The sequence below is a fragment of the Rhinopithecus roxellana genome, chromosome 8 (genome assembly GCF_007565055.1).
Source record: "Rhinopithecus roxellana isolate Shanxi Qingling chromosome 8, ASM756505v1, whole genome shotgun sequence".
NCBI lineage: Eukaryota > Metazoa > Chordata > Mammalia > Primates > Cercopithecidae > Rhinopithecus > Rhinopithecus roxellana.
In genome coordinates, this window is record NC_044556.1 from 124,275,786 (window position 1) to 124,298,279 (window position 22,494).

At 34.1% G+C, this 22,494-nt stretch overlaps 1 protein-coding gene across 2 annotated transcripts in view; it reads left to right on the forward strand.

Annotated features, from left to right (window-relative positions):
* The window catches only part of RABGAP1L (RAB GTPase activating protein 1 like), a 781,286-nt gene that overhangs the window by 108,299 nt on the left and 650,493 nt on the right, over positions 1 to 22,494 (forward strand). For both annotated transcript variants that reach the window (XM_010367378.2, XM_010367376.2), the window contains exons 8-10: positions 7,160 to 7,226; positions 11,783 to 11,885; positions 15,594 to 15,760. In XM_010367378.2, coding sequence (XP_010365680.1) covers positions 7,160 to 7,226; positions 11,783 to 11,885; positions 15,594 to 15,760 — 337 coding nt within the window. The remainder of the gene's footprint in view (positions 1 to 7,159; positions 7,227 to 11,782; positions 11,886 to 15,593; positions 15,761 to 22,494) is intronic.

Consider the following 22,494-nt stretch of genomic DNA (forward strand, 5'->3'; position numbering starts at 1 on the left):
AATGTAGACTGTAGATAAAAGAAAAAAAATTAGAAGAAAAACAAAAGAAATGACAATCGAGAGAAAAAGAAACAGGAACTCCAAGTCGAATCACTAGGATTCTTATTTTATCAAAAGTTAATGTAGGCGCTTTTGCTGTAAATTTTCTCATTAAATTGAATTAATCATTTTTTGCCCATGTTTGGTTCAACCCTATCTACATGTGTTTTATGAGTGATAATCAGGAATCAGTAGCCTGCAAAATCAGCCTTTGTGAAGGAGAAAAATGGACTTTTGTTAATTAGCTGTAGCTATACAGGGGAAGATATTTCTTTTCTTTATGCTTTTAGATGTTTTTGAATTGTGTTTACAAATATATTCAATTGAAAAAATACTTGTAAATTAGCACCCGTTTATTTTGATGCATATACCTAATATCTGCAAAAGTCCAAATAATGTATCACTATCTGAATGTCCTGCATTGGTCTTACTGAATGGAGAAGCAAAATAATGGATTTTAAATGTTTTAAGCCGGGATTAAACCATGTCAGACTTTGAAATTTATTGGTTTTCTTGTTATAATCATTTTTAATATATCTTAAAATCTGACTGTAGCTAAGTTCTCATTTTGTGTTTGAAGGAAAAGTACTCATATTTGGTGGGAGGATGGCTTGAATCAGGAGGTGGAGGTTGCAGTGAGCTGAGCTTGTGCCACTGCACTCCAGCCTGGGTGGCAGAGCCGGAGCCTATTTCAAAAAAAAAAAAAAAAAAAGGAAAAAAAAGTGAAGAAAGAAAACACTCATATTTGAGTTATTCTGCATTTTAAATTTTGACCCTTTATTAATGTGAGAATTAATGGGGACATTATTGCTAAGGAGGGTTTTTTTGTTTTTGAAATGTATTCAATGAAAAGTTTTAAAAACATTGACCTAAAAATACTCTTCTTTCTGTATGTTATTTTCTGTGTACTGGTATTTTTTTTGAAATTTATTGGTTGAAAATTTTAAAAAATTGACCTAAAATATTTTTCTTTTATAACCTGTGTGTATGTTAAATTCTCTATACTGGTAACAGCTCTATGGCAGTCCTAAGATCTATTTTAGGTTATTTTTTTTTCCTGGTGGTTTTTCCTAGTGTTCTAGAAAATCTAAGATAGTTAGTTAGTTAGTTAGATACATAGATACATAGATAGATAAAACTATTTCCTACCTGATGAATGAAAAGAGTAACCAATTTTTAAATCTCTCTTGCTGATAAGTATAAATCCTACTGGAGAGACTTCTTCCTATTACTGATATCACTGAAGTTACTAGAGTGAAATTTTTAGGATAAATAGCTATGGAGTATCCTCATCTGGGTTTGAATCTTGGTTTTACAGTGATCTTGGTCAAGTTATTTAACTTCTCTGTGCTTCAGTTTCCAATTTGTAAATTGCGAATGAAACTTACCTCTTAAGATTGTGGGGAGAAGATCAGCTAGTAAGTGTTCACAATAATGCTTAATAAATGCATGCTATTATTACTATTAGTGGTCCTATTACAACAACCACAGTTAAAATTTTAAGACTATTGGTCTTTTGTGAGTGATAATCAGGAGTAAGTAACCTGCAAAATCAGAGTAGACTGCCACCGTCAGAAGGCAAAATCTTGGCTAGAGTTCTTTAGAACCTGTGTGTATGTACAGGCAGTCCTTGCTTTGTAGTTATGGTATACATTATTTTCTCTTACCATGGTTCAGTTATAACACTAGTGTCCCAACCACATGGTTCAAATTTCTGTTACCATAGTATATTAACAGAGTAATTGCATATCTGTTGAGTCAACAAGTCACGATATACATACATGATTAGTGACCAATCATGTCACTTCTTCCAAAGTCTGTTGGTGATTGGTCACTGTGTATCTGTTATTCACTTTACTTACAGATAGCAAAGTATGTGATTGTGTTGCCTCTTTGTCTCTGGTAATAAATCCATTTGACATTTTACAAAAATGGATAATCCAAAGAGGAAATTGGCCAACAAAGATAGTGCTACAAAGAAATGAAAAGTCATAATGCTGAAAGTGAAATTGCATGTAATTTTAGAAGATGCACAGTCTTAGAAGATTTGAAAATGACAACAGCAAAATGAAGACAGGTTGACACCTAGACCTGTTTAAAGCTGTGATATGAACCATATTGAAAAAGTATGATGAATTTAAAAAAATGATAAAATCACTCCAACATCCTTTAGTTTAAGTTTCACAAGGAACAGAAAGTTGCTTATGGTTTAACTGGAGCGTATATGTCTGCTTTGGATTGAAGACTGTAATAAACAAAAATTCCAATCAGTTTTGCTAGCATGTCAGTCAAAATATTGAAGTTAGATTCCACATCAAAAGGAAATAGTAATTATAAAGAGACTGGAAATTATGCAATTTCTTTATCTCAATTTTGGGAGAAATATGACATAAAGCATGCAGTTGAAGGCATCATTTCAGGGAGCAACAATGAATATTATGTCTGTAGTATAGCAAAACTTTTACTTCGCTATAGAAGTACATTTGCAGGATCTGAATAGGACATGTATGGAGATGTAGAAGAAATAGTTGTCTGTGGGAGTGTTGACACTGTTGCTATTCAGTGGACTCTAGATATGCAGCCAGAGGAGCTTTGTGAAGATGAACTTATCAACGTAAATAAGGAACGTGGTTGTGATTTCCAGGGGAAATGACTCTGGTGAATTTTTCACATTAAAGGAACTCTTGGAGTTATTTCACAACATTGAACATGCAAAGGATAAAGTTTGGAAGCTAATCCAAACTTAGAAAGGAATATGACAACTTGCCAAGATAGAAAAGATACTTCGTATTGTAAATTGTATGAGAAGGCAGCAAGCACTCTTCAATATATTCTTGATAAGTGTTTTTTTCAAATAATTAAAATACTTTAATTTTTGTGCTTCAAACAATGAAGTGCTAAATAGATAATAGTTTTACTTTTTAACAATTGTCCTGTACATTTATAAGTGAAAATAAGAGAGTTTTTGAAGTTTGGACAAAAATTTTTAAAGGTTACTGGAGAATCATAATTTTTCCCTTTGAAAATATGATCATTTTATATACAGTTTTAGCTTATATGTTTATTTTTATGGTTCCACACCACCGTACATAGTGACAAATGCATGTGTATCTTTCTCTACTTCAGTCTTTTTAGTAAGGGAAATAACAGTCTCATTGACACAATAGAAGATTTGCCCAATTATCTTTCTGCTTTAGCCCCTTTGGGGAGACTGACTGAGATTCCAACTTTTATGAAATTATTTAGTTTTAGTGTTTTGCATAAAGTTTTGAAAAACTATGATTGCATTATAGATTTTCTTACTTGCAGTTCTATTTTCCCCTTAATTTTCTTTTTTTTTTTTTTGGACAGTAACTGTTTATTGCTTGCTTACTTCGCAACAATGCGTCCTAGAATAGTGTTTCTCAGTTCTTGTGAGATACAATTTTTGCTCCTTGATTTATACAGGTGTATTTATACTAGTTGGGTAATGATCTAAGTTTTAATATATATATTTTTAATTATACTTTAAGTTCTGGGGTACATGTGCACAACATGCAGGCACTGTCACTTTTTCATTTTTAATAATAAAAGTTTGGTACAGCAAGAGACAGTGTTCTTGTCCTCTCTCTCTCCTTCCCTACCTTCCATTTTTATCTTCATGGAGATATATATAATTCCTAATGATTTGATAAACTAAAGGTAAAAGTTTTTAAAAAATTAGTTTCATATTGCAGGACATTAATACATCTGTTTTTCTCACTTTTTCCTGCAATTAAGTCTAAAGTATATTAGTGATATGGAGTTTTTGGTATTTGTTCTGGTGGTTAACTTGGTGTTAAAAGCTGCTTAAAGTTCTATTTTGAGTAAACACTAAGTACTACTATGAAAGGCAGAGCTTTCTCTTCTTGATGATAATGGTAATTATAATAATGATTTATAATTATCAACTACTTTATAGCTTACAGTGCACTTTTACCATGAGTTTTTTCATGTCAAGTTTACATTGACGTAATGAACATGAAAGCAAGTATTTGTACTTCAGAAATGTGGAAAGTGAGACTTTGAGGTTTGTGATTTGCCCACGGTCACTCAAGGAGTTTACAGTCTTTTACTGATAGCCCTTGGCAGGCTGTAATGTAAAAGACCATATAGTTTTGTAGTGATAGACATGGGCATGAATCACAGTCCTGTAACTTAGTAGCTGTGTAGCTTTGGGCAAAGCCATTCTTTTTGAAAATCAGTTTTATCATTTGTTATATGAAGGTTGCTTTGAAATTTAAATGCAACAGTATAGTAGAGCCTGGCTTAAAGTTAAGACATTCAATAAATAATGTCCACTATTACGATAATAATTGATATAATAGCATCATCATCAGCTCATTCTCAGGAGGTTGATTTCAATTTTTGAGTGAAATCAGCTACCTATTCAGTATATTATAAATTATGTTGGATGTCTCTTCTATACTTTGTTAATATTGTGTACTTACAGGTATTTTAGAACTAACAATATCAGATTCTAATTGCCTGTTTACTTACTTTCCCCCCACTATACTGTAAACTCCTCTAGAAAATAGGTGGGATAGCAGTTTGCTTTTTACCTTATGAGTTAATAAGAGACCGTTGAATGCTTTGAACTCCCCAGTGAAACACTTAATACTCCCATTAGGTGTTAGTGTTACTAATAATATCTATCTAATTTCTGACACATTATTCCTAATAGATCTTGCTGGCCTCCATAGGAATCCTGATGTGCTTTAATGAAGTGTAATTTTGAAAATGACTAATACAGCTTGACAGAAAATAATTATGTAATTTAGGTGCTTAAAGTTCATGTATTATACCTTTCCTGTTTGCTAGAAGAGGGAGCTGAGTCCCAGGGGGTTAGGTGCTTTCTCTAAGGTCATGCTGGTTGGTGGCAGGCCTTTTTTTTTTTTTTTTTTTAATACAAGCCAGGAAAAGATTAGTGCATTAAGATTATCAAAATAAGGTGATGAGTATTGCTACTTAAGAAAAATCCAAACCTCTAAGGCTCCTTTTGCAGTACAGGGTAATATAGAAATATTATGCTAAGAAAATGTGAGATTTCATCTGTTTTATCATTCACCTGGAAGTGCTTGAGAAAAAAATGGCATTAAACTTTAACTTTTATTATAGCCATTAGCGATTACAAAAGGTAGGAGGGTGGGAGAGGGGGGTGAAGTTTGAAAGATTACCTCTTGGTTACAATGTTCAGTCTTTGGGTGATGGGTACTCTAAAAGCCCAGACAGACTTTAACACTACATAATGTATACATGTAAGAAATCTGCACTTGTAATCTGTATGCCTATAAAAATAAAAATTAAAAAAAAATATTTTTCTGCCTTAAAAAACAAAAAATCCTTTAAATTTTCACAAAGAACAGAAAGAAAGAGAGTATACATTCCAAACTGTTAGCATTGTTTCCTAAGGAGGCTGAGAGAAGGGAGAACTTATTTTTTTTTTTACATACTTTGGTAATTGTTAACTTATTATAATGGGTTTGTAATTTAAACCCTATAATATAGAGCATTGTTCTTAAAACAAAAAAAATTAGAGATGCAAGCTGAAGCAAAGTATGTAAGGATGTGTGAGATAAATCTGTTCTCATTGACCTGACTTTTTAGAGAGACCAAATTTTATTTCTAAAAAAGAATTAAATCTTTTATTCTTCCTTAGCAAGAATTTAGGGCAGTAGTATAAGAAATAGTACAGTGAATTGCATGATTAATTATCATTTAATTTGTGTAGACAGTGTTTATTACAAGAATTCATAGGAGAGAGATCTTAGCAGTATATAGTTGAAATTATGAGTACTAGAGTATAATTATTTCTCTTGTAGATTATATTTTTTGTTCACTGTATTTGAAAAGTTATCCTCAGAGCTTACCAACTTTAGCTTTGCTATGTACCTGATCATTTTTGGGGGCCAGAAGGAAGCCTTGAGCAAGTCATCCTCAAGCACTTATAGGAAGTATATATTTACTCCTTACTAAGCTTACATTTGGACAGGACCAATGGTCTTGCTCACGTAAGCATTAGCCATGATACTAGGAGAGTAAACCTTTGAAAAACAACAAGGATCAGAATCACGGTTGAGTGGTTAGCTGCCACTATTTTGAAATTGAAAAAATCTTATGTTTAATGTAGCTATATTTTTTACCCTTTCTATAAATTATTACACAGCATATCTTGAAATTCTGGGAAGCTACAATAAAAACATTCTTGTGTGTGGGTATGCGTTGTTGGCAGAGGGACCCTGTGGACAGATTACATTGCTTCTCACATTACGGGACCTATAATATAGCAATATGAATTTGAGTAAATTGCTTAACTTCTCTGGACTTCACTTTGCTTACATGTAAAGTGGAGTTAATAGTAGCCTAACAAACATAAAAATCTTCAATTTAGCTGAATTTTTGAGCTTATGCAAATCCTTTACAAATAAAGTGGTAGTGTTGATGGGATTCCTAAAGCTTCTCTGGCATCAAGAAGCACAGAACAATATTAAATAGTTAACAGTGTATTAATAATATGTTGGATATAATATCTTCACTAATAGCACATTTAGTAATAAAATTTGTATAACTTTTTTTTAAAACAGAGGATATAATATTAACATGCTACTTAGTTAACATGACTGTGGAGGGTCAGGGTAATAGTTTGCTTTCTTTTAAATCTGGTTTGATGCAAAGAGAGCATAGTGTCATCTTCTTATTTTTAAAAATCTGCTTTTTGGTTTAACTGGGTTAATGGGTTTTGACCTATATGTTTGGAATAAGTCTAAGGCAAATAAAATCTCTTATCTCCCTAGAAACTAATTTGTATCTCTGTACCATATTTTCTTTCAATGAACGATTTATGGCCACTTTTATGGCAGTTTCTTATCATTGGTAATCTTTTACATGCAAATAAAGATCTGGAAATTTGTATGACTTATTTGTGTGTGATTTTATTGTGTATCTTCATAAATACTTATTTCTAGTGTTTTTAGAAAAAAACTAAAGCTTATTATAAATACAGAGCTCAGATTGTATAGTTATTGTAAAAAGGCTTTTTGCTCACTGGGCTTCTATATATTCTTGATACCTTATTTCTCCTTTTTTTCCCCAATATTTTCAGATGTTTTGGAATGTTATTAAGCCCAGGTCGAAACGTGAAGAACAGTGACATGCATTTACTGGATATGGTAATGATAATCTTAAGCACCTTAACCAAGTATAGATGATAGTTATTTTATATTTTACAAGTATTTTCTGTTTACAAATTTTGTCATATTGTCAAAATTATTTCTTGCAGCTGTGTGATAGTAATAATTAAATTTGGTAACACAGTCTTAAAATTGTGAAAGAGGAATTCAGGACAGTTTCCACCAAAACAGTCATATGCAAGTTGAAAGCAAATAAAAGGATTGTGTTATGACAATGTCCATTTATTTTTTTGGCTTCTTAGAAAGATGTCTTTTCTTTGAACCTGTAGTAACAAGTACATGATTATAACAAGCATCTCCAGAGTGAATATGGTGCCTTTCATTTATTTTAATGCCCTGCTATTAATTTGAGTTTGTGATGGACACTTTTGTTTTCTTTAAAGTGTTTCCCCTTCTGAATTTCTTCTTGATTACCTGTCTTTAGCAAAGTACATTTATTCTAGGAGTAATATTTATTTAAGGAATGTCCTAAAAGGTTAATATATATTCAACAGTTGATATTTAGTGTAAAAGTAACAAGCTATTTTAACTTTCAAATAAAAATACCTTCTAATATTGCAATTAGTGAAAACATTTAATTTGTGATTTAGAAATGTTATAGGAAAATAATCATCTTAGAGTAAGTGTGAAGTTTCTTAGTGAACTGAGATTCTTATATTTAGTGATAATAAGCACTATATGCTTTCTTCTTTTCAGCTGTGTTTTGCAAATATCAGTTAAACATTACTAATTAGGTCAACTTTTTTTGAGTAATTTCATGGTAATATCAATATTGATTTTATAGCAGTACAGGAATGGTTTATTCAGGCTTTTGGGTACCTGTTTGTCTGCTCAGTGTTGTGTGAAGTGCTGAGGTTATGCATATGAGTAAAATATAGCTCTTACCATCTGTGGGTTCATGGTCTTGTGGGAAACAAACCTTTTCAGTATCTGGTGGTACAACGAGCCATAGAAATATAGAGGAAGCACTGCCTGAATAGGTCAGGTAAGGACAACCAGTTAAATTGAGTATGAAAACGTAAATTAGATACTGATCTATGTCTCTTACATCTTTTTTTTTTTAAACCACATATCAGTAATGAAAGTGGTTTTACCTAAGGCAAGTCATTAGCATTTTGGAGCCCTGAAAATTCCATGAGGAAGTAGATTAGGAGGATTGAGGTATTAAAACCTTTTAAGATCCTAGGTCCTAATTAATCATGGTCTTTCAGAGTTTAAAGGACTAAGATGAATTACTGCGGAGATTTGTCCATAAAACCTAAATTCTGGTTACAGAATTACAGAACTGGTATAAACTTCTGAGGCCCCTTCACTATGTCTCTCTAACTTTCAGAACAGTCCTCCCCACCTTCGAGTCCATATCTAAATCAAAAGGGTTGTGAGCATTCATGCTCTCAGACAGAGAAGGGGCTTACTTGCAACAAATAGTTGGGCAAATGAGAGGCTTGTATTTGCAATGGTTAGCAGTTGTGATTTGTTATTACCCAGTGTTGTTAATCTTCATAGTGGACATTAAACCTCAGCTAGACTACTTGTAATGAAAAGAAACTCATTACCTTATGTTAAAGTCTAAGGGACAGTTCTGGTTATTACCAAGTTACTTTTTATAATCACCTGAAATCATAGTTCTTGTAACTTTGCCTAATTAGTCTTAATTCTGCCCTCTAGAACAGGATATTAATACTTTTACTCCTTCTATGACACTTGGCAAATATCATGTGATCCTCATGAAAGGAAAGTCCTACCTATAAATGAAGATATATTTTTCAGTGAACTAGCCAGATTACTTATATATAACAGTCACATGCAGACTAAGACAACTTCCGTGAATGATGTACCATACTTTGAAGGTCGTCCTGTAAGATTATAATTATTTTTACTGTACCTTTTCTGTGTTTAGGTACACAAATAGTATTGTTATAATTGCTATACTATTCGGTACAGTAACGTGCTGTACAAGTTTGTAGCCTCGGAGCAACAGGCTAGGTGTGTAGCCCCTATACCATCTAGGTTTTTATAAGTACAGTATATTCTGTTTGCACAAAGAAATCACTTAATGACACATACCTCAGAATGTATCCCTATCATTAAGCAACAGGTGACTGTGTGTGTGTGTGTGTGTGTGTGTGTGTGTGTGTGTGTGTATACACACACAGTTTTTTTGGGAGAGTACAAGTAGTAGAGACTCCATTTTCTTCCAATAATGAGAATATTTTTGGTCAAGATACTTGTAGGAATAAAGAAATTAGAATTTTATTTTTTATTTTTTATTTTTTTGAGATAGTCTTGCTCTGTCACCCAGGTTGGAGTGCAGTGGCACAATCTTGGCTCACTGCAACCTCTGTCTCCTGGGTTCAAGTGGTTCTCCTGCCTGATCCTCCCTAGTAGCTGGGATTACAGGTGCGTGCCACCACATCCAGCTAATTTTTATATTTTTAGTATAGACAGGGTTTCGCTATGTTGGCCAGGCTGATCTCGAACTCCTGACCTCAGGTGATCCGCCTGCCTCGGCCTCCCAAAGTGCTGGAATTACATGTGTGAGCCACTGCACCTAGCCAAAAATGAGAATTTTTGATTCATAGTCCTGGATTCCTGGGAAAAGCCTAACAGTAAGGTACCAAGAAAAGCAGAAAACTCAGTAGAACTAGGTTTCTTGGAACCAGAACATAATTTAAAATTTAAAATTAAAGTCCTAGAGATTCCTCAGAAAGTTTGTGAATCTTTACAATTAACCATATATTAACACTAGACCAGTAGCTGTACCCACAGTTAAAAATACATGTTATGTTGTAATCTAGCATACTCATAATGTGTGTTGTATGTCCAAAAAAGCAAAAGTAAAAGTTTCATGAAACAGTTTTACATGTACGATGATTTCTGCTATTTTCTCTTCCACTTGCTTCCTCTCCCACTTACTGCCTCCCAGTATCTGCTTTTGTTTTTTGTCTGTATAATTTATAATTTTTAAGGGTTTTTTTTTATGTTTGTTTTCTCCATTTCTCTTACCACTTAACAGTTTTCTAATACATTGTACTTTATATATTTTTTCCCTACTTCATAATTGTTATAACTTTGTCTTACATGTGGCCTATCATAGCCTGACTCCTCATGAAAACCTTTTAGCTTCCACTGGTGACTGCCCACTTTCTTTGGTATTTGTTGATTGAGAGATTTTGAGCACTCAAGCACAGCACAAGTTCTGATCTTGAAATGGATTGAATTCTTTTTGGGTTAGAAACCCGTTTCTGTTCCAAACGGAGCCTTAATTAGGGAGTAGAGATGGAGGATAGGGGCCTGTGTACATGCCTGTGTGTGTGTGTGTGTGTGTGTGTGTGTGTGTGTGTGTGTGTAGAGGTGGAGAAAGAGACTGTAAACATATGAGTGTGTTGGTGAGTGGGTTTCATTTACAAATGACCTTGAGTGTATTTCATCTCTGGAATGCATGGTCCCTGCACTCAAGCTACACAATCTGATTAGTGAAGTATTACTAATACACTAGAAAAATATACATAGTAATTACCACATGACTGACACAATTTTATAGGGGGTTCAGAGAAGCATCTGTGAATGGGTAATAATGAAAAAAGGAAAATTTTTCTCTTTGTTTTAGTCTGACCCTTTTAACAGTCTGTATTCATAATGTGAGGAAATTGCTACAAAAATTGAAGTATTGTAGATACTGTTCATTTGGATTTGGAAATACTTGTATGCTGTGTCTTGTTCTTTCTTGGAACAATCTCTACCCCTCCTCTCTCCACACACATATCCACAAGCTATAAGTAGCCTTGCTTATAGGAGTTGCTGGCTTTTTTAGTGAGAGTCAAGAGCTGGCTTAGTAAAGTCTTAAAGAATGGAGGAGAAGAGGAAGGAGAGAAGGGAAGAAAGAGGGAGTAAGTGTAACAGTAGAGGGAGAGAGTTAATACACTTGGATGTTGCTTACAAACCAAAATTAGTCTCCTAATACTAATTTATGATTGTAAGAAAGTATACAAATATCTGACATACAGAAAATAGAAAAGTGTTAATTTTAAAGGTATTAATGGCTGTAAACAAAACTAATATTTTAAGAATTCATTAAAAATTAGAATATTAGAAGAAAAATAACTTTCCCTACTGTGATTAGCTACTAGTTCAGTTTAACTGTCTTCAGCTAATTCTATATTATTGCTTTAATAGAAACCATATATATCCTATGTGTATATGAGATTTGGACAGTTGGCATCAAGATCAAGTTAAATATAACTTTGTAACAATATTATGTTTTTGTGATTCAGCATGTAAATGTATGCCTCCTTTTACCCAAGGGTACAGGGTACATGTCTTTAAGTAGAAACCATGCTTGAAGAAAGCTGTAGAAGAATTTAATATTTAAATAAATGCTTTTGTAGGATGAAAAGAATTTACAGTGGATATAAAGCTCCTGCTTGACTGTAAATCCAAATTTTAATACATTGTATTGCTTAAAGTAAGATACAATTTAAAGTAGTGATTTTTTTGATATCTTTTATCAGTAATTACTGTTTGAATTTTTATAGGAATCCATGGGAAAGAGCTATGATGGGAGAGCTTATGTCATCACTGGCATGTGGAACCCCAATGCACCAATATTTCTGGCACTTAATGAGGAAACCCCAAAAGGTGACTTTTCTTAAAAGATCCCTTTTGTTTGCTTTACATTTTGTATTATGATCAATGTTGTTTTGTCATGTTTTTAAAAAAATGTGGAACTCACTTAAAGTGGACATATTCTTTCTATTGAGAATTTGAGGTTCATTTTTATTCTTTATGCTTCTATGGGGGAAATCTCCACTATTTAAAAAAATCCTTCCCAAAAGATATGTGAATGATTATTATTGTTATTATTTTAAGAGACAGGATCTCACTCTGTTGCCCAGGGTAGAGTATAGCGGCATTATAGCTCACTGTAACCTCAAACTCTCATGCTCAAGCAATTCTCCCACCTCAGCCTCCTTAGTAGCTATTAAATAGTACAGGTGTGTGCTGCCAAGCATGGCTAATTTTTAAATTTTTTTTTTGTCATGCTTTGTTCCCCAGGCTTGTCTGGAACCTTTGGCCTCAACTGATCTTCTTGCCTCCCAAAGCACTGGGATTATAGATGTGAGCCACTGCACCTGGCCTAAATTAATTTTATTAGATTATAGAGAAAGCATTTGGGCTTTGGTTTTCATATACCACTATAGAGTTGTTTCATTTGTGGAGATTAGTGATAGAGAAATATTAAAGAAAATGATGAAAAGGAAATATTTTGGAATTTTGAATATTTTAAAATTATTATTTTAACTATTTTTGCATTATAGTTTACTTATAGTTTTCCATTTATTAATTATTGGCTCCAGTCTTTTGGCCTTTGGGATGCTAGAATATATATGAAATATTTCAGTTGTAGCAAATAGTTTCTTCTTAGTTTTTTACATTTTCATATTATTTATCATGTCTAGTATTGAACAGAATGTATAAATGTTAGTCACATTTTTCATTTTTCCATTGTGTTTTTTCGTTCCTACTTCATCCAGATAGCTGTTAATTGCCTATGTTTTTTGCCCCTTCATCATCTACTTTTAAACTAAATTTAAAGTTTTACCTGGTAAGTTACATTCCTATCCTAAATGCTTTACTGTCATTAAACCGTTAATTCATATTTACAATATAATGGATCAGTTTGTTTTATCATTAATTTTGTATTATTTAGTTTATACCCACAGTAGACTTTTGCTTAATGACAGGAAGCATTCGTGAATACTGATATGAAAATATAATATGTTTATGAAGGGCATTAAAATGATAATTATTCTTTCATTTCCTTAAAGAGAGTATTCACCATTTATATAAATCACATGCATTTGATCACATATTAAGCTGTCTAAAAACGAGGGCTAAAAAGAAAAAAAAGATTATATAAAATTTAACTTTTCATTTATTAGCAGTAAATAATTTTTAGATCCACAATTTGTTATTTCTGGAGATAGGCTTGCAAATACCTGTAACCTTCTTTCTTATACCTGTTCAGAAGGAAGCCACGAAAATGATAAAAATAAGCCAGTTGACAGTTTTGAAGAACAAAATAGAAGAATTTTGCATATCAAGTTATAAAAATAGTTTTTATGTTTTTAATGTAACACCTAGTTTAGTTTCATTTTGCAATAAAATATACATTTGGTCCACAAATAAAAGAAAATTTATAATTTATTCTATTAAAATAAACTATATAATAGTATATTATAATAATATTCTGGTCCAGAGTATACGTTTTAAATTTAAAATTATCTCATATGCCACACAAAAATGTTGCCCAGATTTTTTAAATTTCTAAATGATGTCCTTGAAATTACACATTACTCAGAAAATTTGTGATCAAATAAAGTTTGATATTTATGGAAGACGTTTAGGCCCTGAGAGATGAAAAGTCTTGGATCTTTCCACTGCACTAAGATTCAGTTGAGTGTTATATTCTGTCTTGTGTTATTCTTACTCTTTTCTCTAAGGTCCTCCAGGTCAAGTACAATGTCTAACAAATTTTAGTTTCTCTTGAATTGGGAGGTGTATTTAGTAAGACTGTAATTAGTAAGAATGTAATAAAATTGTTATTGAATTTAATATTAATAGAGAAGTAGCTGATGAATCTGAATGTTATATAATATTTAAAAACACTATTGAGGGTTTCCACTAATGGTGGTCTTGGTTATTTGGACTTTCCTTTAACAGAAAACTAAAAATTGTAGCGAAAATAAATTTTAAAAAATATTTAAAAAGGAATGAGGAAATTACAAAATAGTATGGAATGACCAGGCCATAGATTCAAAAACCTCAATGAGGCCAGGCGTGGTGGCTCACGCTTATAATTTCAGCACTTTGGGAGGCTGAGGGGGTGGATCACCTGAGGTCAGGAGTTTGAGACCAGCCTGGCCAACGTGGTGAAACCCCGTCTGTACCAAAAACATTTTGAAAATTAGCTGGGCCTTGTGGCAGGCGCCTGTAATCCCAGCTACTTGAGAGGCTGAGTGAGGCAGGAGAATTGCGTGAGCCCTGGAGGCAGAGGTTGCAGTGAGCTAAGATCGCTCCATTGTAATCCAGCCTGGGTAACAGAGTGAGACTCCTCTCAAAACAAACAACAAAAACCTCAATGAATATCAAGCAGAGTAAATAAAATAAAATAAAATGAAATTCATGTTTCAACCCCTCATAGTGAAACTGAAGAAAACCTACACACTGGCCTAGATGATTCTAGATTCAAATTAAAGGAAGGCTGTGGCCTAGTAAACATTTCAAATCATAACTAGAATTTTGGCTGAGAACACATATCATTGTCTAAAAGCACTTGTCAGGACTCTGATATATGTGTATATATATTTATACACACACATATGAATATATATATATATATATATATATATATATATATATATGAAAACTACACAGGACTATTTCTTTGGAACTTTGATTAATGATTTTCCTGAGGGTTAATATGTATTACAACAATGAGGGTACTGAAAAATCTCTGGAGACTTTTCTTGAAGCATACAGCATGGAAGTATTTATATCAGTGACATGTGTTTTTTGAGACAAGAGTCTCACTCTGGTTGCCCAGACTGGAGTGCAGTGGTGCGATCACGGCTCACTACAGCCTCATCCTCCTGAGCTCAGGTGATTCTCCCACATCAGCTTTCTGAGTAGCTGGGACTACAGACGTGCACAAACATGCCCAGCTAATTTTTAGTATTTTTAGTAGAGATGGGGTTTCGCCATGTTGCCCAGGCTGGTCTCGAACTCCTGGACTCAAGTAATCTGCCTGCTTTGGCTTCCCAAAGTTTTTTACAGTTGTAAACCATTGCGCCCAGCTTTCAGTCACATTTTATGTATGCAAGTTTAACATAGAGAAGGCTGAGTGTCTCTCTTGATTTGACAGTCCTTCCAGTGCAACTCATTAAACAAACCTAGTAATATCTATTATCTTTTTTTATAAGATGAAGGGACAAATCTCTGTGATTTTCTAGAGGTTCTCTGGGAAATCAGATAGTTTTAGAGTAAAAGATACGCTTTATTATTGTATTCTATTTATTTTTATATTAAAGACCTAATTTGGGGAATGAAAAAAGAAAAATTGTCAGGTAATTTATTAATAGACACTTAGGATTATTAGTTCCTAAGAAACATGCTTGGAATACTTGCATACTTATTTCATCAAAATGTTAATAGAACATTTAAAAATAAACATAGAAGGTATTACAATTGTAAAGAACATTAATTCTTTCATAAGTGAGGAAACTTTGTTTAAAATAGTCAAGGAATAATAGAGCTAGCATAAAACCCAGAAACTTTCTACTACAGATAAGCGAGTATACATGACTGTGGCAGTGGATATGGTAGTCACAGAGGTGGTGGAGCCTGTTCGCTTTCTCCTGGAGACAGTAGTCCGTGTGTACCCTGCAAATGAGCGATTTTGGTATTTCAGCAGAAAGACTTTCACAGAGACTTTCTTCATGAGATTGAAACAGGTAGGACCTTTTTGTTCTCTTCATATAGTAACATACGTTTTTCTTTCCACACTTTTTTAATGCCAAGATAATTCCTGAAGTTGCAAAACAATACAATTCCTCAAATAAATCAAATGATATTTGAAGTCAACCAATAGAGTGTTTGAAAAATTCACATCTAGGTAATATTAGCTAAAAAACCCCAGCTACTTTAATTATATACTTTCCCCTAGCAACCTGTAATGTATGAACCTTCTTAACAGAAATATTGACTCTGTATGTAAAACAACTTTTCTACCCTTTATAAACAATTACTTAATGCCAGAATGGCAGTGCACAGAAATATCATATGCTTATAAAATTTTAATGAAAATGTTTCCAAGAAATACCTAATTTCTATAGTTATTTCTACCTGTAATATTAGATAGACAATATTACCTGAACATCTTGTTTGACTCATCAGTGAGGTTATAAAATTATTTTAATATTAAATGAACAAAATTATGGCTTCTATGATATCCTCAAATTAGGCAGTGTTAGTAGATAAAATATGTAATTTTTGTATTATAGCAAAGGAAGCAGATAATAATGAAAAATAACTTGAATACTAATCGTGTGAGTTTTTAAAAAATCAGGATGAAAATGCTCTGTTACAATAATGAACATCTTTTATATGCTGTTTTTGTTAGTAACTTCTGTTCTCCCAAGTTTTAAAATGCTTGCTGCTTCATATACTATAATATGTGAACTGCTGTGTGATAAAAGAAGGCACCAGCACAGGGAACAAATATAGAAGCCTCTTACCCATTTTCATATTATAAAAACTTGCCATGGATCATTTTGGCTTCATATACTATGTACTTGGAAATTCTTGTGGTTTTAAAAAAATCTTTCATAAAATTATTATGGCTGTTATTTGACTCAGTTTTTATTACTGTGTGAACTGCTTTTATAGCATATTGTAATGAAGGTTATATGAGCAATATTCAAACTTCAGTCTCCTGAGCATCTTTTAATATTTTATTATGAGATTTTTTTTCTCTGTCTTCCTTCCTCCCCATCCTTCTGTCCTTCCTTTTGCAAAAAAAATAGCTTAGTTGTTATGACTATCCAATAATTCTTCATTTTGAGCAAAATAATTATTCATACTTGCATAATCGTGAATAAAGGAGCTGGAACTGTATAGAAAGTTGTCATTCTTCTAATGATGATACATTATACATTATAATGTAAATTATACTTCCTAGAGATCTGAGAAGAAGTTAGGTTTTCCCAGTTCTAGTACTTTTGACTGTCTGTCTCCAGAAAGAGAGAGAGAGAAGTTAAAGTAATTGTTAAAATTCATGTGAGTAATTACTGCAAGACCTGAGACTACAACTCCTTGCCTTAAACCAGAGTATGCTGCTGTAAGGCCATACTAGCTTCTTTCTACAACTCCAGAGAGTGGGTTGGTTTGAGGTGGTTGATGGTAATCTGGAGATGTTGATCTACACTATACAACATTAGTAGAAAGAATGAATTAGGTGATTACCTAATGCAATTCAAAGTAACCTTTGAAAATCTGGGTCTAGGCCATTACTACTTTAAAGAAATAGAGAGAATGCACTGATTTCAGTTCTAAGTGATTTAGACACCTAGAACTTTTTCTTTCATTCTGAGAGTGTTGGACTTATTGAATGAAACCAGAACTTGTCCTCTACCCAGACAGGATTAGACCAGACTCCTGGGGGCAACACCAAAGTAGATGAGATGCCCTGTTCCCCAACTGTTTTTTCTTGGCAGCTTTCTTCTCTTAAATATAGCAGGATTTTATGTGTGGGCAGTGGGGATGTATGAAAATCTGCTTTGTTCCTGTTTAGTGTCCACTCAGGGCCAAATGGCATTTCATTTCATTCATTGTCCATTTACTGGGAGCAAGGAGAGCACTTAACAAGAGGACAGAAACTAGAGGCTGGGAAAGTAAACTAGAGAAAGTCCTTTTGTGCCCAAAATTTGTTCCTTCTGGTGAGTTCTTGGTCTCGCTGACTTCAAGAATGAAGCTGCGGACCCTTGTGGTGAGTGTTACAGTTCTTAAAGATGGTGTGTCCGGAGTTTGTTCCTTCAGATATTCAGATGTGTCCGGAGTTTCTTCCTTCCGGTGGGTTCCTGGTATCACTTACTTCAGGAGTGAAGCCGCAGAGCTTTGCAGTGAGTGTTACAGCTCTTAAAGGTGGTGTGTCTGGAGTTGTTTGTACTGCCTTGTGGGTTTGTGGTCTCGCTGGCTTCAGGAGTGAAGCTGCAGACCTTCACAGTGAGTGTTACAGTTGATGAAGGTAGTGTGGACCCAAAGAGTGAGCAGCAGCAAGACTTATTGCGAAGAGCGAAAGAACAAAGCTCCCACAGCGTGCAAGGGGACCCGGGTTGCCGCTGCTGGCTCGAGTGGCCAGCTTTTATTCTCTTATTTGTCCCCGCCCACATCCTGCTGATTGGTCCATTTTACAGAGTGCTGATTGGTCTATTTTTACAGAGTGCTGATTGGTGCGTTTACAAGCCTTTAGCTAGATACAGAGCACTGATTGGTATATTTTTACAGAGTGCTGATTGGTGTGTTTACAAACCTTTAGCTAGACAGAGCACTGATTGGTGCATTTCTATAGAGTGCTGATTGGTGCGTTCACAAACCTTTAGCTAGACACAGATTGCTGACTGGTGCATTTACACTCCTTTAGCTAGACAGAAAAGTTCTCCAAGTTCCCACTGGACCCAGAAACCCAGCCGGCTTCACCTCTCACCTTGACCCGAGGTCTAATGGGAGTAGACATTAATTAGGTGTAAGTGGGAAACACCAAGTATAAATGCCCAGACAACCAGAAAGACTGGGAAGCACAATAGTTGATGATGAAAGGCAAGTAGGCCCCTGGGCATGTGAAACTTTGCAGTCTACATTCAGAGTTCTTTTCTAAATCAAATTTATTGAGGTGGTTAGCATACAGTAAAATGCACCCATTTAACAGTACATTTTGATGACAAATTTATACATATGAATAACCACCACCAAAATTAAGATCCCTCACTCTTAAAAGTTCCATCGTGTCCTTGCAGCTAATCTTTCCCACCCTCAGCCTCAGGCAACCACTGATGTGCTTTCTGTCATTGTAGATTAGATATACAGTAACTGGAATCATACGCTTCTTTTATGTAAAAGCTTTCTTTGTGTAACAATGCTTTTGAAATCCATCCATGTTGTATGTCAGTTGTTAATCTTTTTATTGCTGAATGTTATTCCTTTGTATGGATGTGCCATAATTTATTAGATCATCTGTTGTAAATTTGAGTTGCTTCTGTTTTTGGTTAGTGTGGTTAAAGCTCCTATGTCTTTCTGTGTACATAGATTTTCATTTCTTTTGGGCTGATAACATTTCTTTTGGAATTGCTGTGTGGTATGGTAAGTAGAAACTGCCAAACTGTGTTCCACAGTGCTTGACCACTTTATTTTCCCTCCAGCAGTATATGTGTTTCCCAATTTCTCCTAATCCTTGCCAGCCTTTTAAATTGTGTTTAGTATTGTCAGTCTTTTAAATTGTAGCTATTCTTAGGGGTGTGTAGATGTATCTTATTGCAATGTCAATTTGTATTTCACATTGAGTAATGATTTTGAGCATTTTTTTCTTGTGCTTATTATAAATCATTCATATTTCTTCTTTATAAAATGTCTATCTAAAATTTTTGTACACTTTTTGTTTGTCTTACTGAGTTGCAGGAGTTCTTTATATTTTCTGAATATATTTTCTTTTGTCAGATACGCATATTTCAAATAGTTTCTTCCTGACAGTGGCTTGCCTTTTTATTTTCTTAATGTCTTTTGAAGAACTGAAATTTTACATTTTGATGAAGTCATATTAATATTTTATTTTATTATTTTTGCTTTTTTTGTGTCCTATGTAAGGAACTTTTACCTACCCCAAGGTTGTGAAGATGTTCTTTATATTTTCCTGTAGAGACTTTATAGTTTCAGGCCTATTATCCATTTTCTGTTAATTTTTATGTATGGCATGAAGGCTTGAGGTCATCTTCCCACACCTGTCTCATATGGGTATACAGTTGTTCCAGCATCATTTGTTGGAAAGACTCTTTTATCCATAGAATTAGTCTAAAATTAATTGACTGTAGATGTATAAGTCTGTTTCTGGGACACTATTTCTCTTCCATTGATTTCTCTGTGAGTACCACACAGTCTTGATCATTACAACTTTATATTATGTAATAAAGTCTGTGTTGTAAGCTTCCCAACCTTTCTCATTCTTAAAGTTGTTTTATTTGTTGCAGGTTCTTTGCATTTCCATCTGAATTTTAGGATGAGTTTGTCAGTTTGTAGAAAAATGCATGCCCAGGCTGGATGCAGTGGCTCTCACTGGTAATCCCAGGACTTTGGGAAGTTGAGGCAGGAGGATCACTTGAGGCTAGGAGTTTGAGACCAGCATCGGCAACATAGCAAGACTCACTTTGTAAAAAAAAGTAAAATAAAATTATCCAAGTGTGGTGGTGCACACCTGTAGTCCCAGCTACTCAGGAGGCTGAGGTGGGAGGATTGCTTGAGCCCAGGAGTTTGAGGCTTCAGTCAGCCGTGATCATGCCACTTGCACTCCAGCCTGGGCCACAGAGTGACACCCCATCTCTAAAAAATAATAAAAAAAGAAAAATGCATTCCCAGATTTTGACTGAGAATGCTTGGAATATGTATATGATTTTGGGAAGAGTTGCTTTTTTTTTTTTTGACATGAAGTCTCAACCTGTCGCCCAGGCTGGAGTGCAGGGCACCATCCCAGCTAACTGCAACCTCTGCCTCTCAGGTTCCAGTGATTCTTCTGCCTCAGCCTCCCAAGTAGCTGGACTTACAGATACCCACCACCATGCCTGGCTAATTTTTGTGTTTTTAGTAGAGACAGGGTTTTGCCATGTTGGCCAAGCTGGTCTCGAATTCCTGACTTCAAGTGTTCCTCTCTCCTCGGTCTCCCAAAGTGTTGGGATTACAGGAGTGAGCAACTGCACCTGTCCTCTAAGAGTTGCTGTCTTAAAAAGAGTGAGTCTTCAATAAACATGGCCTATCTCATGGAATATCATTTCTTTTTTTTAGCTCTTCTTTAATTTATCTCAGCAGTTATGTCACTTTTAGTATAAAGGTTTTACACATACTTTAATTTATCTCTACCTAGTTCATGAATTTTTCATCTCAGGGTATAATTGACAAAGTGGAATAGACTTAAGGTGTACAATGCAATGATTTGATACATATATATAGTGAAATGATTACCAAAATCTAGTTAACACATCTGTCACCTCACGTAAGTTACCTTTTTGTGTGTGTGTGGAGAATACTTAAGATCTACTACTGTGTTAGCAAATTTCAAGTACACAATACAATATTGTTAACTATAGCCACCATGGACCATATTCATCTTATAACTGAAAGTTTTTACCCTTTGATCAGCATCTCACTTTTTCCCCCAAACCCCTTCTCCTGGCAACCACCATTCTACTCTCTTTCTATGAGTTTAACTTTTTTAGACTAGTTAAAAATGAGATCATACAGTATTTGTCTTCCTAGTCTAGCTTTTTTTTACTTAGCATAATGCTTTCCACCTTTACATGTTACTGCAAATGATAGAATTTTCTTGTTCTTTATGGCTGAGCCATATTCCATTATCTGCAAAAAAATATATATTCATTCATTCATTGACAGACACATTTCCATGTCTAGTGAATAATGTTGCAATGAACATGGAGTGCAGATATCTCAAGATACTGACTTTGTTTCCTTCAGATACATACCCAGCAGTGTGATAGCTAGATTATGTGGTAGCTCTATTTTATATTTTTTGAGGAATCTTTGTACTGTTTTTCATACTGGCTGTACCAGTTTACATTCCTACTGTCAGTGTGCAAGGGTTCTGTTCTCACCAACATTTGTTATTTCTTGTCTTTTTTTTTTTTTTTTCTGTGATGGGGTCTCATTATGTTGCCCAGGCTGGTTTCAAACTTCTGGGCTCAGCTGATCCTCCTATCTTGGCCTCCCAAAGTGTTGAGATTATAGGCATGAGCCACTGTGCCTGGCCGTATTTCTTGTCCTTTTAACAATAACCATTCTAATGGGTGTGAGGTAATATCTCATTGTGGTTTTGACTTGCATTTATTTCTTTGAAGATTAGTGATATTGAGCACCATATCATGTATCTGTTGGCCATTTGTATGTCTTCCTTGGAAAACTGTCTATTCCAGTTTTTTGTCCATTTTCTAATTAGAGTATTTGGTTTTTTCTTTTTTTTGCCATTGAACTGTATGATAGACAAACAGACACACACACACACACACACACACACCCCTTATCAGATATATGTTTGCACATATTTTCCCCCTTCCATAAGTTGCCTTTTCATCTTGTTGAATATTTCCTTTGCTATATAGAAGCCTTTTAGTTTCTTGTAGTTGTACTTGTTTATGCTTTTTTTGGCCTATACTTTTGGGGTCATATTCAAAAAATAATTACCAAGACCAGTGTAAAGGAATTTTTCCACTGTATTTTATCCTAGGAGTTTTATGGTATCAGGTCTCAAATTTAAGTCTTTTTGTCTATTTTGAGTTAATATTTGTGAAAGATAAAAGATTGGAGTCCAATTTTAATTCTTTTGCAGATGAATATCTAGTTTTCCCAAAATCATTTATTACAGAACTACATATGTGTAGGCTTACTTCTGGGCTCTCAGTTTTGTCTCATTGGT